At 35.1% G+C, this 16,692-nt stretch overlaps 1 protein-coding gene across 2 annotated transcripts in view; it reads left to right on the forward strand.

The window, feature by feature from the left end:
- FBN2 (fibrillin 2) overlaps positions 1-16,692 on the forward strand; it is a 263,642-nt gene that overhangs the window by 73,036 nt on the left and 173,914 nt on the right. For both annotated transcript variants that reach the window (XM_017500987.2, XM_037728668.1), the window contains one exon: positions 15,119-15,244. In XM_017500987.2, the coding sequence (XP_017356476.1) occupies positions 15,119-15,244 (126 nt within the window). The remainder of the gene's footprint in view (positions 1-15,118; positions 15,245-16,692) is intronic.

The raw sequence follows: 16,692 nt of genomic DNA on the forward strand, positions 1-16,692 counted from the left end.
AGCTCAGGCCTTAATGATGAAGATTGAGTCAAATGCTATTTTTAATGTGTTGTTTACTATGGATAGTAAAATTTGATATATTTTGTTATGAATATTAGTCCTGATTATATAGAGTTCCTGATGGTGCAACAATTTCTTCTATAGGAAGATAGTCTATATTATATTCTATCTAGTCTTTACTATGCTCCAATAGTTTTTACTATATCTTAGTATATAGATTACCATGTAATTTATATAATGTATATAGATTATTATTAAAAATAAAATACTCTACTGTATTAATTTACTAGTTTAATAATAACTGGATTTACTAGAATACCACTTTTGTTTATTCTATACCCTTTATTCTCTTCTAACATATTAACTTATTTTCTTTGTTGTTTTTCATTCTCTTTTGGCTAGAATGTAAGCTCTATGACTGTGGAAATCTTTTTCACTTATTCACTGATGTCTCAGACATCTAGAACAGTGCCTAATATGTAGGAGAAGCTCACCAAATATCTTTTGAATTAATAAATGACATTAAGATCGAAATACTTCCAAAACTCACTGTTTCAGAGAAAAAAACAGTTCAGGTTAAGAAAAGACTTTAACTTCAACCAAAACATTCCAAATTGCTGACTTTCCTCATGTTCTGTATTTATACTTATGCTTATTCACTTTCATACTTTGTCAGAGGCCTAGTTTTTTCCCAAACACAATTATAAAAAATGTGTCATCTGATCTCACACTTTTTGAATGCACTTTAGGGTTTAGTAATGTCTGAAGGATTACTTATTTGATTTTGTTTATGCAGCAAAGATAAGTTTCAGGCTCCATTTGCCTAAAAATCTAAGGGATTAACATAGTAAAAGGAACAAAATGAAATTTGCCACATGATTAAAATGTCTGGAAAAGCAGGTTGAAAAGTTCTGCTTTATTTCAAAATTGTGGCATAGTCAGAAAGTTCTCAATTAAATAATAATCTGTAGTTCAGGCTATTTTAAGACATCTTACTGTGATTTCATTTTTCCCTTTAAATTCCTAGACTGTTTCCTGAATACTTATGCCAAATTAATTTGGAAGAGATGGGGCATGAAAAATAACATATTAAAACACGGTACATACATGTTATTTAAGAAATAATAGTGATTTTTTATAGGATGACTGAAAAGTTTTATAAGTTAAAAATAAATTTCAACTATGTGAAAGATAACTGTAAATAGCTTAATATTGGCTCTAAATCACAGTTCTTTTGAAGTTCTGAAGATAATGATATCCTGTAGCTGTTGCAATTAGTTGTGAATGAAACATGCTCTTGTAATATATAAGGTAGCTGTGGAAAATGAGGGACAACAGGAAATTAAAATAATACTTAAATAAATTAACCTGTGAGAAAATCAGTAATTTTATTTTCTTTATTTTTTCTTTATTTCTTCTAAAAAAAAATGAATACATGTGCAGAACGTTCCGATTTGTTGCATAAATATTTGTGTGCCATGGTGGTTTGCTGCCCCGTCCTCTTAGTTCCCTCCCCTCACCCCATATCCCCCAGCAGGCCCTGATGTATGTTGTTTCCCTGTGTCCGTGTGTTTTCAATGTTCAACTTCCACTTACAAGTGAGAACATGCGGTGTTTGGTTTTCTGTTTCTGTGTTAGTTTGCTGAGGATGATAGCTTCCAGCTTCATATATGTCCCTGCAAAGGACATGTTCTCATTCCCTTTTATGGCTGAATAGTATTCCAAGGTTTATATATGTCACATTTTCTTTTTATCCAGTCTATCATTATGGGCATTTGGGTTGGTTCCATGTCTTTGTCATTGTAAAAAGTGCTGCAATAAACATATGTGTGCATGTGTCTTTATAGCAGAATGATTTAGAATTCTTTGGATATATACCCAGTAATGTGATTGCTGGGTCAAATGGCATTTCTGGTTCTAGATCCTTGAGGAATCGCCACACTGTCTTCCACAATGGTTGAACTAATTTATACTCCCACCAACAGTGTAAAAGTGTTTCTGTTTCTCCACAGCCTCGCCAGCATTTGTTGTTTCCTGACTTTGTAGTAATCACCATTCTGACTGGCATGAGATGGTATCTCACTGTGACTTTGATTTGCATTTCTCTGATAATCAGTGATGTTCAGCACTTTTTCACATGTTTTTTGGCCACATAAATGCTTTCTTTTCAGAACTGTCTGTTCAGATACTTCACCCACTTTTTGATGGGGTTGGCTTCCTTTTTCTTGTAAATAAGGTTAAGTTCCTTATAAATTCTGGATACTAGACCTTTATCAGATGGGTAGTTTGCAAAAATGTTCTCCCGTTCTGTAGGTTACCAGTTCACTCTGATAATTTTTATTTTCTATGTAGAAGCTCTTTATTTTAATTAGATCCCATTTGTCAATTGGCATTTTTGTCGTGAAGTCTCTGCCCATGCCTATGTCCTGAATGGTATTACTGAGGTTTTCTTCTAGGGTTACTATGGTTTTGGGTTTTACATTTAAGTCTTAACTCTATCTTAAGTTTTGTATAAGGTGTAAGAAAGGGGTATGGTTTCAATTTTCTGCATATGGCTAGCCAGTTTTCCCAGCACAATTTGCTGAATAAAAGATCCTTTCCATGTTGCTTGTTTTTGTTGAGTTTGTTGAAGATTGGATGGTTGTAGATGTGTGGTGTTATTTCTGAGGTCTCTGTTTTGCTCCATTTATCTATATGTCTGTTTTGGTTCCAGTACCATGCTGTTTTGGTTCCTGTGGCCTTGTAGTATCGTTTGAAGTCAGGTAGCATGATGCATTTAGTTTTGTTCTTTTTGCTTGGGATTGTCTTGGCTATACAGGGTCTTCTTTTATTCTATATGAAATTTAAAATAGCTTTTTCTAATTCTGTGAATAATGTCAATGGTAATTTGATGGGAATAGCAATGAATCTATAAATTACTTTGGGCAGTATGGCCATTTTCACAATATTGATTCTTTCCATCCATGAAAATGGAATGTTTTACCATTTGTTTGTGTCCTTTCTTATTTCCTTGAGCAGTGGTTTGTAGTTCTCCTTCAAGAGATCCAACACATCCCTTGTTAGGTTCTCCTTGAAGAGATCCATCACATCCCTTGTTAAAATTCCCAGGTATTTTATTCTCTTTGTATTGATTGTGAATGGGAGTTCATTCGTGATTTAGCTCTCTTCTTTCCTATTTTTGGTGTAAAGGAATGCTTGTGATTTTTGCATGTCGATTTTGTATCCTGAGACTTTACTGAAGTTGCTTACAAGTTCCAGAAGTTTTTGGGCTGAGATAATGGGATTTTCTAAATATAAAATCATGCCATCTTCAAACAGAGACAACTTGACTTCCTCTCTTTCTACTTGAATCCTTTTTATTTCTTTATCTTGCCTAATTGCCCTGGCCAAAACTTCCAATACTATGTTAAATAGGAGTGTGAGAGAGGGCATCTTTGTCTTGTACCAGTTTTCAGAAAGAATGCTTCCAGCTTTTGCCCATTCACTATAATAATGGCTTTGAGTTTGCCCTAAATAGCTCTTATTATTTTGAGATATTTATACCTAGTTTATTGAGAGTTTTTAACATGAAGGGACATTGAATTTTATTGAAGGCCTCTTCTGCATCTATTGAGATAATCATGTGGTTTTTATCTTTGGTTCTGTTTATGTGATGGATTATATTTATTGATTTGTGTATATTGAACCATTGAACCAACCTTGCATTCTGAGGATGAAGCTGACTTGATGGTGGTGGGTAAGTTTTTTGAAGTCCTGCTAGATTCAGTTTGCCAGTATTTTATTGAGGATTTTCGCCTAGATGTTCATCAGGGATATTAGCCTGAAGTTTTCTTTTTTTGTTGTATGTTTGCCAGGTTTGGGTATCAGGATGATGCTGGCTTCATGAAATGAGTTAGGGAGGAGTCTTTTCTTTTCAATTGTTTGGAATACTTTCAGAAGGAATGGTACCAGCTCTTCTTTGTACCTCTTCTAGAATTCAGCTGTAAATCTTTCTGGTCCTGGGCTTTTCTTGGTTGGTAGGCTATTAATTACTGCCTCAATTTCAGAGTTTGTTGCTGGTCTTTTCAGGGATTCAAATTATTTCTGGTTTAGTCTTGGTAGGGTATATGTGTCCAGGAATTTATCCATTTCTACCAGATTTTCTAGTTGATTTATGTAGAGGTGTTTATAAGTATTCTCTGATGGTAGTTTGTATTTCTGTAGGGTAAGTGGTGATATTCCCTGTATCATTTTTTATTGTGTCTATTTGATTCTTCCCTCTCTTCTTCTTCATTAGTCTAGTTAGTGGTCTATCTATTTTGTTAATTTTTTCAAAACATCAGATTCTGGATTCGTTGATTTCTTTGGAGGGTGTTTCTTGTCTCTAACTCCTTCAATTCTTCTCTGACCTTAGTTATTTATTGTCTTCTGCTACCTTTTGGATTAGTTTGTTCTTGCCTCTCTAGCTCTTTTAATTGTAATGTTAGGTGTCAGTTTGAGATCTTTCTAGCTTTCTGATGTGGGCATTTAGTGCTGCAAATTTCCCTCTTAACATTGCTTTAGCTGTGTCCCAGAGATTCTGGTACTTTGTCTCTTTGTTCTCATTAGTTTCAAAGAACTTCTTGACTGATGCCTTAATTTCATTATTTACCCAGGGATCATTCAGGAGCAGGTTGTTCAACTTCCATGAAATTGTTTGGTCTTGACTGAGTTTCTTAATCCTGAGTTCTAATTTGATTGCACTGTGGTCTGAGAGACTGTTTGTTACGATTTCAGTTCTTTTTCATTTGCTGAAGAGTGTTTACTTCTAATTATGTGATCAATTTTAGAAGAAGTGGCACAGAGAAGAATGTATATTCTGTTGATTTGGGGTACGGAGTTCTGTATGCATCTACTAGGTCCACTTAATCCAAAGCTGAGTTTGAGTCCTGAATATCCTTGTTAATTTTCTGTCTCATTGATCTGTCTGATACTGACAGTGGGGTGTTAAAGTTTCCCACTATTACTGTGTGGAAGTCTAAGTCTCTTTGTAGATCTCTAATAACTTGTTTTATAAGTCTGGGTGCTCCTGCATTGGGTTCATATATATTCAGAAGACTTAGTTCTTCTTGTTGAGTTGTTTCCTTTACCATTATGTAATGCCCTTTTTTGTCTTTTTGGTCTTTGCTGCTTTAAAATCTGTTTTGTCAGAGACTAGGATTGCAAGCCCTGCTTTTTTTTTTTTTTCTTTCCATTTGTTTGATAAATTTTCCTCCATTCCTTTATTTTGAGCCTATGTGTGTCTTTGCAGGTTATATGGGTTTCCTCAATACAGCACACCCACACTGATGGGTCTTGACAGCTTATCCAGTTTGCCAATGTGTATCTTTTATTTGGGGCATTTAGCCCATTTACATTTAAGATTAGTATTGCCATGTGTGAATTGGATCCTGTCATCATGATGCTATTTGGTTATTTTGAACACTAGTTCATGCCGTTTCTTCAGAGCTACATTGGTCTTTATATTTTGGTATGTTTTTGCTGTGGCTGGTACTGCTTTTTCCTTTCCATATTAAGTGCTTTTTTAAGGAGCTCCTGTGAAGCAGGCCTGGTGGTAACGAAAGCCCTCAGCATTTGCTTTTCTGAAAAATAATTTATTTCTCCTTTGCTTATGAAGCTTAATTTGGCTGGATATGAAATTCTATGTTGAAAATCCTTTTCTTGAAGAATATTGAATATTGGCCCCTAATCTCTTCTGGCATATAGAGTTTCTGCAGAGAGGTCCATTGTTAGTCTGATGGGCTTCCCTTTGTAGATGACCTGGCCTTTCTCTCTGGCTGACCTTAACAGTTAGTCCATCATTTTGACCTTGGAGAATCTGATGATTCTGTGTCTTGGGGTTGATCTTCTCATGGAGTATCTTAATAGTGTTCCCTGAATTTGCATGTTGGCATGTCTTGCTAGGTTGGGGAAGTTCTCCTGGATAATAACCTGAAGTATGTTTTCCAGCTTGTCTCCATTCTCCTTGTCTCTTCCTGGTACTCCAGTCAGTTGTAGGTTTAGTCTTTTTATGAAGTCCCATGTTTCTTGGAGACTTTGTTCATTGCTTTTCATTCTTTTCACTCTATTCCTGTCTGCATGTCTTATTTCAGTCAGGTGGTCTTCAAACTCTGATATCCTTTCTTCCACTTGGTCGATTCAGCTGTTGATACTTATATATGCTTCATGAAATTCTCATGCTGTGTTTTTCAGCTCCCTCAGGTGGTTTATGTTCCTCTCTAAATTGGTTATTCTAGTTAGCAATTCCTCTAACCTTTTATCAAGGTTCTTAGCTTCTTTGCATTGGGTTAATACATGTTCCTTTAGCTCATCATAGTTTTTTATTGCCCATCTTCTGAAGCCTACTTCTGTCAGTTCATCTATCTGATCCTCTGTCCAGTTCTGCACCCCTGATGGACAGATGTTGCAATCATTTGGAGGAAAAGAGGCACTCTGGCCTTTTGGGTTTTCAGCATTTTTTCATGGATTCTTTCTCATCTTTGTGAGCTTGTTTAGTTTCGGTCTTTGAGGCGGCTGACCCCTGGATGGGGTTTTTATGTAGGCCTTTTTGTTGTTGATGATGCTGTTCTTGTCACTTTCTGCTTGTTTGTTTTTGATTCAGTAGTCAGGTCCCTCCTCTGCAGGGCTGCTGCAGTTTGCTGGGGGTTCATTTCAGGCCTTATTCATCTGATTCACTCCTGTGCCTGGAGGTGTCACTCAAGGAGTCAGAAGAGGAGCACAGATGGGTGCCTGTTCCTTCTGGGACCTCTGACCTTGAGGGACACCAACCTGATGCCAGTAGGATCGTTTCTTTATAGAGTGTCTGACAACCCCTTTTGGAGTGTCTCACCCAGTTTGAGGGCACTGGGAGCAGGATCCCTTTAACGAAGCACTTTGTCCTTTGGTGGAGTGTGTTTCACTGGGGGAAACCCCCTGGTCTGGGCTGCCCAGATTCCTCAGAACTACCTGAGGAGGAGAGGCTAAGACTGCTGGTCCCCAGAGTTGCAGCCACTCCTCCTCCTAGGGGCTCAGGCCCAGGGAGATCCAAACTGGGACACTGAGCCTCTGGCTGGAGTTATTGAAGATCCTACAAGGAAGTCCCACCCACTGAGGAAGGATGGGTCGGGTTAGACCTGAAGAGGCACTCTGACCGCAGACCGCCACAGCCAGTGTGTTGGGCTGTGGGGACAAGTGTTGGGACTTAGCCGTCCAGCCTTCCTGGCTCCAGCAGGGGAAAAGCACAGCCTGGGGCTAACGAAATGGGTGCACCCCTTCCCCCTGCTTAGGGAGCTTAGTGTGTTCAGCAGTTGCCAGTCCCAGTGATGGTTGCTGCCCCTCCCACAAGGAGCTCAAAGGCTTAGACAGCAGACAGGGGCAGCTGATGCTGATCACCCCAACTCCCAGGAGCTCGGTAAGCTTAAGCAGATTCCTGCTGAGTGGTTCTAAGAATCTGTGGATTCCGGGGTTGGGATACTAGACCCCTGTGACGTGGATTCGTGAGTGGGATCCTCTGATCCGTGAGTTGCACAGTTCCTAGAAAAAACACAGCTTCCCTGGCTGGGTAGCAGGCTGACTCACCGCCTCCCTTGGCTGGGGAGAGGAGGTTCCTGCTCCCCGTGTGGCTCTCAGGTGAGCCCCGCACCACACTGCTCTTCCTTCTCTCCGTGGGTCACCCCAGACTTCTAGTCAATTTTGATAAGAGAACCTGGATACCTTGGTTACCAATGCACACGCTTAGTAAGTTTTTTTCCATGGGCGCCTCTGAGCAGCGCTGTTTCTAATTGGCCATCTTGGCCCCGCACCATTTTATTTTAATTTTAACTATTAACAGGATAACATTCTGGATTTAAGCAGCGTCAGAAAGGCTCCTAGGGTGCTATGAAATGAGTCATATCAATTCTTGATGGCTTTAATATTGAGAGCCATTTGAGTTTTAGCCCTTGTGCTTAATCTGCATTTAATCTTGGGCTTCCTTCCATTTTATTATATACTAAAAGACCAAAATTAACTCATCTAGAACTTAAAATGTAAGCTATCATAAAATGAGTAAATTAAAAATGTTGGAAGTGTCATTAAGCCCTTTTCTAATAACATTTATGAACTTTAAATACGTCATAAATTGACATGTGCATATGATGTACAATTTTCATATAAATAGTTTCTTCTTTTTTTTGTCTTTAGTCTCATGAACCTACTCTAATTAGGAGTGATATTGTGTTTAAGATTAGTACTTGGCTTTGGATATTTTAAGTTTTCAAATAAACAGGGTACTCCTAAAATTTTTAAAAATATATTAAAATTAGACTGACATAAGTATTAATTTATGATATTTAGGGGTTAGGCTTTTAAACTACTACAAATGCTTTAAAACTGAATATGTAGCAGAAGAAAATTGCATGTTAAATTTCATCTCTTGCTTCCTCATTCACAATAGTAACATTGATGCTAAGCCTCTGCTCCATTCCAGGTAACGTGAAATGCACAGGAATTCACATATTTGACAAACAGGCCCTAGGTAGGACATGGGATAAGGTCATGAATAAAAAAATAGCAATACAGACCCTAAATCAATTTCTGCAAAATGAATGCTGGTTTGTGTTCTTTTTTATATGGTGAAAGTGTACAAGAAACATGTAATTTCTTTGGTCTGACTACACGTGAAAAGAGTAAAGGAATTTAACCTCAGCTGAAATCAGAAAGATGTTAGCACCTCAGTTGTTGAATGAGCAGAAGATGCCCTGAGTAGAAAGTTATTTCCAAGCCTTCTACGTAGCCAAAGCAAAAAGGAAATTTGGCTATCATCCAATTTATTTGATTAGAATAAATTATTAAAGATAGGCTTACAGCCAAAACATATCTTGGCTGCCTACATTAACCAAGTTAACAAGATCATTATAAAGTCTAGCTTTAATTCATGCTGTGTCAACACAAACTATTCCTATACAATTAAAAAGTTTACTTAGAGCAAACTCAATTATAGAAACTCCTATGTAAAGACAGGAGAATATTTCCCTTCTTCTAACCCCACAAAAAAAACTAACATAAAAATGAATAATAAGGAACAACACATCATTCTAAAATAAGATCCTGTGACAAAAGCAGTGATGAACACATGCAGCTGTTGGGAAGTCACTGGGACAGGGAGAGTTTTCTAAGCATTTACTATGAGTATGGCAATAATCCTGAAAGGTGTTTGAGCCTACTAAGAACAGAGAGCTAGGGCTGTGGATGTTCTGTTGGAGAGAAGGAGATGTTCCCCTTAGATAGATCTACTTCAGATCTAGGGTTATGGATGTTCTAGTGGAGAGGAGGTGTTCCTATAGGAGACAAATCTACTTCAGACCTCACAGTAACAGAGGGTCATGGAAGGCAAACTGTGGAGGCAAGCCGTTTCTGAGTCTTGTTTGTCCAGTCTTCCAGCCCAGAAAAACTCCTGGAGGTACAGGAGAGTGGAAGGCTGAAGAGGAAGTGTGGACCACTAGCGCAAGCAATCTGTAACTAAAAGGGTCACACCACCAGCTGAAAGTTGAAAATTGATACTCAAGGGAAGAAGAGGGTTAGGGGAGGAGTTTGGTGACAGACTGTTTCAGGACTATCCCTTGTAGAAGTTTCAAACCAACCCATTTCCTTTGAGCCTTCCCCACTCTGCATTTCAGCAGGAAATGACCGTATTGAGAGATACATAATAAAGATAAAAGTCTGCATATAAAAACTGAAAAAAAAAAAGAAAAAAAAAACATAAGCAAAAGGTGGGTACAATCATGTTTCAAAGAATTACTACCTAAATAAATGCAAAGTTCTCTCTTATCTCAAGGAAATTAAAAACTGATCTCTGTGGAGCATCAGTTATAGGGAGGCCAGAGTGGAGGCCAAGAAGCCAGTTATAAAGTTCCTGCAGTAGTCCAGGCGCTATATGATGGAGGCTGAGACTGAGTAGTGACAGAGGAAAGATTTGAGGTATTCTTGGAAAGTAAGCAGCTGTTGCTGATGAAATGATGTGAAATAAGTGAGAGGAACATGCCAAGTTTCTATCTTAGGCTTCTGACTTTAACAACTGAAACATGATGGTGACATTTATTGAGATAAGATCGAGATAGAACCATGCTCTGTTCTTGTTTTTACAGTTTCAGGGTCCTGCAGATATCAAATTACCAGTATTTACTTGTTTTGATGATTGTTTTAATATTTGAATTTTGTGTCATACATGAGTAGATCTGACCATATTAAATGATTGCCAGGACACCCTATATTTCTCAGATTCCAAATAGAAATAGACTTATTCTTCAGTTGCTGTCCTTAGACATTTGTTTTCATAGAAATAAAATATTATGTGTGAACATCTACAGAGTATAGAAATAAGAATTTCTGTTTAATAGTGGAAATAATAGACATTGGACACTCCAAAAGTAGGGAGACTGAGAGATGAGGACTGAAAAATTACCTATTGAGTTTTCACTGTTGGATAATGGGTTCACTAGAAGCCCAAACCTTACCATTATGCAATATATTAATATAACAAACCCGCACCTGTATCCCCTGAAACTATAAAAGTCAAAAAGAAAAAAATTAAATGTATAAAAATTAAAATTAGAAATGGATCTAATTTGGTAACACGAAAAGTTAAAAAACACATTATGAAATATAGTAGTAATTTCTATGTCCCCTGGTTCCTACACATATAAATTAAATAAACCATTTTTATATACCTATAATACTGCACATATTTTCCATATTTGGATATGAACTAAAAATAATATATCATCTAATACTAATTTATGTAATAAAATAAATTTAATTTTTTAGAACAAGTTTTCATGGAGAATTTGGAGAATAAATGAGACTATAAACTAGAATTATTACTGTTTTGTTACATTATTTTTAACCTTAATAGACATGGACTGATGTTATTGCATAAGGTGTAAGTTTCAAAAGATATAATTGTATTCTATAAAATTGTTACATGTGATTTGGAGTAACTCAAAATTTAAAGAAATAAGTTTTTGCCTGACTGGAAGGAATGAACAAAGATACATCTGTACATTCTGGTCATTGAAGAATTCATCAGTCATTTGTAGTTGCTTGTGATAGGACTTCGCAGATATAGAAATTCTTGCATTGTTTGAAGGCTTGAGGCTTGCTTTTTCCTATTTATAAAGAGCACATCTTGGTCCAAATTGGTTATTCCTATATGATTTCTTTTAAATTTCCTTTTTTATTTTAACTGCTAACTTAGTCTACCTAAAAGAAATTAATTCTATATAACTGCAGAGTCTAGGAGACTTCAAAAATAAGGATTTCTTCCTCCTTCAAAAAAAAAAATACTTTAGGCAGTTACAAAATAAATCTTATGATGTTTGGATTGTTTTTCTCTTTCAAAAATTGCTGAATCTGCTACAGTCCATATGCAGTATACAATTTTACAAATAGTATTAAGGGATTTATAGACTTGACCTCATTTTTCAGCTTATACCAATAGTATTTTTTTTCTCTGATTTATCTGCCAGGAAAGCGAGTTTCTAGAGCTGTTTTATACCACACCGTAATAATGAGAGTGGGAGTTTAAATATAAACGTTTAAATCTAAACATTAAATATTAAATATAAACATTAAAAATTAAATATAAACATTAAAAAATAATGACGTTTAAGGTTAGGCGTGGTGGCTCACACGTGTAATCTCAGCACTTCGGGAGGTCGACATGGGTGGATCAGCTGAGGTCAGGAGTTCGAGACCAGCCTGATCAACATGGTGAAACGCTTCAACATGGTGAAGCCATTTTGTTGTAGAGACTAAAAACATAGAATTAGATGGGTGAGGTGGCTCATTCCTGTAATCCCAGCTACTTGGGAGGCTGAGGCAGGGGAATTGTTTGAACCCAGGAGGTGGAGGTTACAGTGAACTGAGATTGCGCCATTGTACTCCAGACTGGGCAACAAGAGTGAAACTCTGTCTTAAAATAATAATAATAATGAAGTTTAAAATGTGCTGAATTAGAATGTTCAGTATATAGACTTCTTGCCATATATTTTATTCTAGCTGATTTTTGTTTGCATCATAATAAGACACTGAAATCTACTTTAATTCAGTACAAAAATACTTTGGACTGTTGTAATTAGTTTAATAGATATAGCTAATAGGAGGAAGAAATAATGAGGATGCAGATTTTTTTGTAGGCTTGTATTCACTAATTTACACACTGAGATATATAGAATTTTTGAGCTTACCAAAGTATAATAGGGCAGATTGATATGTACTGACACAAAGATGTGTTCCTCAATTATCTTATAATGAAGAAAAACAAGGTGCAGAAAAACACATAAGAGTATGCTTTCATTCTTGTTAAATAGAAAGACCACCATTCTGAATATGTGTGTGAATGAAAGTCTAAAAAAACTAGACTGCAAATATGTATCAATAGTTATTTCTTTAATTTTGTTTTTTGTATCTTTAATGTTTGTTGCAATGAGATTTTTTTTTGTAATTAAGTATATAGCATTAATCTATTATGTAAAGTTGTAAGTTTGAATGGATTGTAACAAATTTGTCTAAACTTACATATTTATTTTTAGATCCAGTGTTTATTATAAAAAAAAGCTGATTTTTTTGCGTTTATTTCCAAAAGCCAGTTTTTGTAGTAATTGATTATCTCTATTGTTTGTTTTGTATTTTATTATCATTATTTTCTTGATTCCATTTACTTTGGGTTTAATTTGCTCTTCTTTTTATAATGTCTTTATATGGAAACTTAGATCACTGATTTAAGAAGTTTCTCTTTTTGTACTTTAAGCATTATAATGCTATACATTTACCTCTAAGCACCACTTTAACTGTATCCTACAAATTATGATATGGTGTAACTTCATTTTAAGTTAATTCAAAATATGTTCTAATTTTCTGTGTGATTTCTTCTTTAACCTCTGCTTTATTTCAAAGTATATTGTTTAAATTTCAGATATTTGAGGTTGTTCCACATGTTTTCCTGTATTACTTTCTAGTTTAACTCCGTTGTCTTTAGAGAACATACATTGGATTATTTTAACTTTCTTTTATATTTAATGAACCTTTTATATGGCCTCAGCATGTAGTCCTTCTTGGTAAATATTGTGTGCATTTGATAAAAATGTGTGTTCTGCTTAAGTGGGGTGAAGTAGTCTATAAATGTCAATTAGGACAAGTTGGTTGAAAGCATGGATCAAGTCTAATATATCTCTGATGATTTTCAGTTCTACTCACTCTCTTAGTTAATAAGAGGAGAATGTGGAAATTTCCACATACTTGCAGATTATCTTTTTCACTTTTCTCTATGTGCTGAAATTACCCTTGCTCCAGGTGTTTAAAGCTTTATAACCTTGCATACACAGTAAGCATTATTGTGTCTTCTTGATGAATTGACCCCTTTGTCATTATGCAATCTCCATTTTTATCCACAAACGACATTACTTGTTCGGATGAATGCTACTTAGAATATTAACATAGCCATTCCAGATTTTTTTGGATTGTGTTCTCAGTATATCTTTTCATCCCTTTACTTTTTCAGATGTCAAAGTAGTTTTTTGTAGGCAACTTAAAATTGGGTCTTCTAAAAAAAATCTGACAATCAGACTTTTTAATGAGATTTTTTTCTGCCACGGACATCTCATATAATTATCAATGTTATTGTGTTTAAATCTGTTATTTTACTGTTTTGTGTCTGTCTCACCTATTCTTTGTGACTCTTTTTCTCTTTGCTTGACTCTTACGTTAATAGTGTATATTCTTGTATTGCAGTTTATCTCCACAATTGCATTATTAGCTATATTTCTGTTTATTTTTTAGTGTTTATACACATTTAACTTACTACAGTCTATTTTCAAATAATATAATGCAGCTTCACTTATAATGTAGTAACTTTACAATGGTTTCATTTACCTCTTTGATTTTTCATGCTATTGTTATTATACTTTTTACTTCTGTGTGTTATAACATCCAAAATACATTATTGTTGTTGTTGCTTGGAAAAATTAATTCTGTTTGGATTAATTAAAAAATTTAAAAATGTATTTTATATTCATCAACATACTACTATTTCTACTGTTTTTCATTTTTTTGTGTGTAGATTAGAATTTTAATCTCACTTTTATTTTTCCTGAAGAACTTCCTTTTACATTTAAAGTCTGAAAATTCTTAATTAAGCCTTCATGAATTTTATTATGTCAATGTTTCTACATCGATAAAATTAATAGGCAATTTAAAGGATAGGATGATGATTTCAATCTAGAATTGATTTCAATCAATTCTAGGTTATGCCACTTTTTCCTTTTTCAATCATCATCCTATTTAAAACTGAAATTGTGAATTTAGAGTAAGGACAGCAATTCCAATATACCAGCATTTAAGGAATATAAATAGACAACTTTCACATGAGGAAACAAAAAAGCTAATAATCAGGAGCTAGTAATTAGAGAAATGAAAACTAAAGTAATAATTAATATTCCTTTACAATTATTAGGCCAAAGAAAATTAGGATATTGGATAGTAATATCATGTACTTGTCAAGAAAGAAGAAATACAGGAATCTTCATAAACAGTAGAGATGTTTAGACTGCTTGTGGTATGAAGACTCCTGCAGGCATTCTGAAGAACCGCTGGACACTATTTATTCATATTAGTTACGTATATACCCTATGATCTACTAATTGTATTCTGGGTCTACAGCAAAGTGGTAAAGAGTCTCTTTGAGCCCTCAAGGTCCAAGTCATTCAACTTCACAAAGAAATGTACTGGAGACATTTCGCTGTACCATTCACTGAGGTATTGAGAAGTTAGAGATAAATCAAGTGTCCATGATCAGAAGAGGAAACATATTAACAAGTGTTCTGCAGCCAACTGAAGCAACAGATTGTCCACATAACAGTATGGATGGATCTTTAAAAAAAAAATTCTAAAAGGAATAATAAAAGTCAAACTAAAATATATAACATGATACCATTTACATAAATTAAAACAGATGTGTGCAAAGGGGTTTCACTTCTCTGAACCCACTCTCTTGAGAACAACTGAGTTTCTTCTATACAGTAAAAATATATAGAGAGATATTCTTAAAATCAATGTTATCAATGTTCAAAATGTTTTCTTCTTGCAGATGTTGATGAATGCCAGGCTATCCCAGGGATATGCCAAGGAGGAAACTGTATCAATACAGTGGGCTCTTTTGAATGCAAATGCCCTGCTGGTCACAAGCAGAGTGAAACTACTCAGAAATGTGAAGGTGAGTCTCTCTACTTTGGGAAACATACCTAATTGTTGACTTTGAATACAAGAAAAACATGACTTCATTTGACATTTTGAAGACTATTGGTCACAATTAAAACTCTTTATCTACTATATAAGCATAGGTTTAACCCTAGAATAGTTTTGCATTTGTTTGTGTATTGTAGCCTTAATGGTTTTAATCTGAAAAGAGTCAGTGAGCATTTGTATCTGGTTTGTTATCTCAGTTGTGGTGCAGTGAGAATGGGAGTAATCCAGCCATTTGTTTCTCCTTAATGGAGTAGTTTTCCACTTCACTTATATAAAGTCATATCAAAAACTAAAATTAAGATAGAGATAAGAAGTCCAACTGAAATATAGTATCATGTGTAAATGATGTGTTAGTAACTGCCACCATGTCATATATTATAAAATAAAATATTCTAATTGGTATACTGAATATTGTTTGACCATCCGATTTTTAAAAATTGAGTATTGATTCAGGAAGGGTTTGAAAATTACCACTGCAAATATGCTAATAAAGAATAGCTTGCTCAAATAAAGGTATCAAAAAACCTAATAATTTTTTGCAATATTAAATATGGATTATAATATTGAAATGTAAGTTCCATTAGCAATCCTCAAAGAGAATAAATTTATTTGTTATATATATATCTGTGATCAAGACCTATATCACTATTACAAAATTCAAGAAATTTCTAAGTACATGTAGCTTCAATGATCGTGAATATTTAGAATAATTTTGATGACTCTAGTAGTTTTGATATAATGTTTATCTTCTCAGTAGTGTTACTTAAATAATGTTTTTTTATCTAAGGCAGTTTTCTAAAGGCAATAGAGCATAACTGTTCACGTTTTTTGTGACATAAGCATTATTGTCAACTCAAATTAAGTCTTTTGCCCTTTCTCTTCCCAAAAGTAGTTTGAGTTATTTTTTTTGATTGGTTGTAAACAGCTGTGTTCCTCTCTGTAAAAAAGAAAATGGGAAGAAGCAAAATCTAAAGTTTAATTATAGAAGATAAACAGTGATATGAACTGTATTATTTGATAGGAGGTAGAATGTGGTTACATAATGCCATTGCTTCAATGCCAGAAATCATAATATTATAAATCCTTGGGACATGTATTATCTTATGTTTTTTCATTTGCCCTGGCTCAGGTATACTTAGCTCCAAATTAATTTTTATATACATTTTATATAATTACAAATTAATTTCATCCTCCAAGAAGGAAGTTTAAAAAAATGTAGTTGAAGGCCGGGCGCAGTGGCTCAAGCCTGTAATCCCAGCACTTTGGGAGGCCAAGGCGGGTGGATCACGAGGTCAAGAGATCCAGACCATCCTGGTCAACATGGTGAAACCCCGTCTCTACTAAAATTACAAAAAATTAGCTGGGCATGGTGGTGCGTGCCTGTAATCCCAGCTACTCAGGAGGCTGAGGCAGGAG

Source organism: Cebus imitator, unplaced genomic scaffold (assembly GCF_001604975.1).
Source record: "Cebus imitator isolate Cc_AM_T3 unplaced genomic scaffold, Cebus_imitator-1.0 Scaffold275, whole genome shotgun sequence".
Taxonomy (NCBI): Eukaryota; Metazoa; Chordata; class Mammalia; order Primates; family Cebidae; genus Cebus; species Cebus imitator.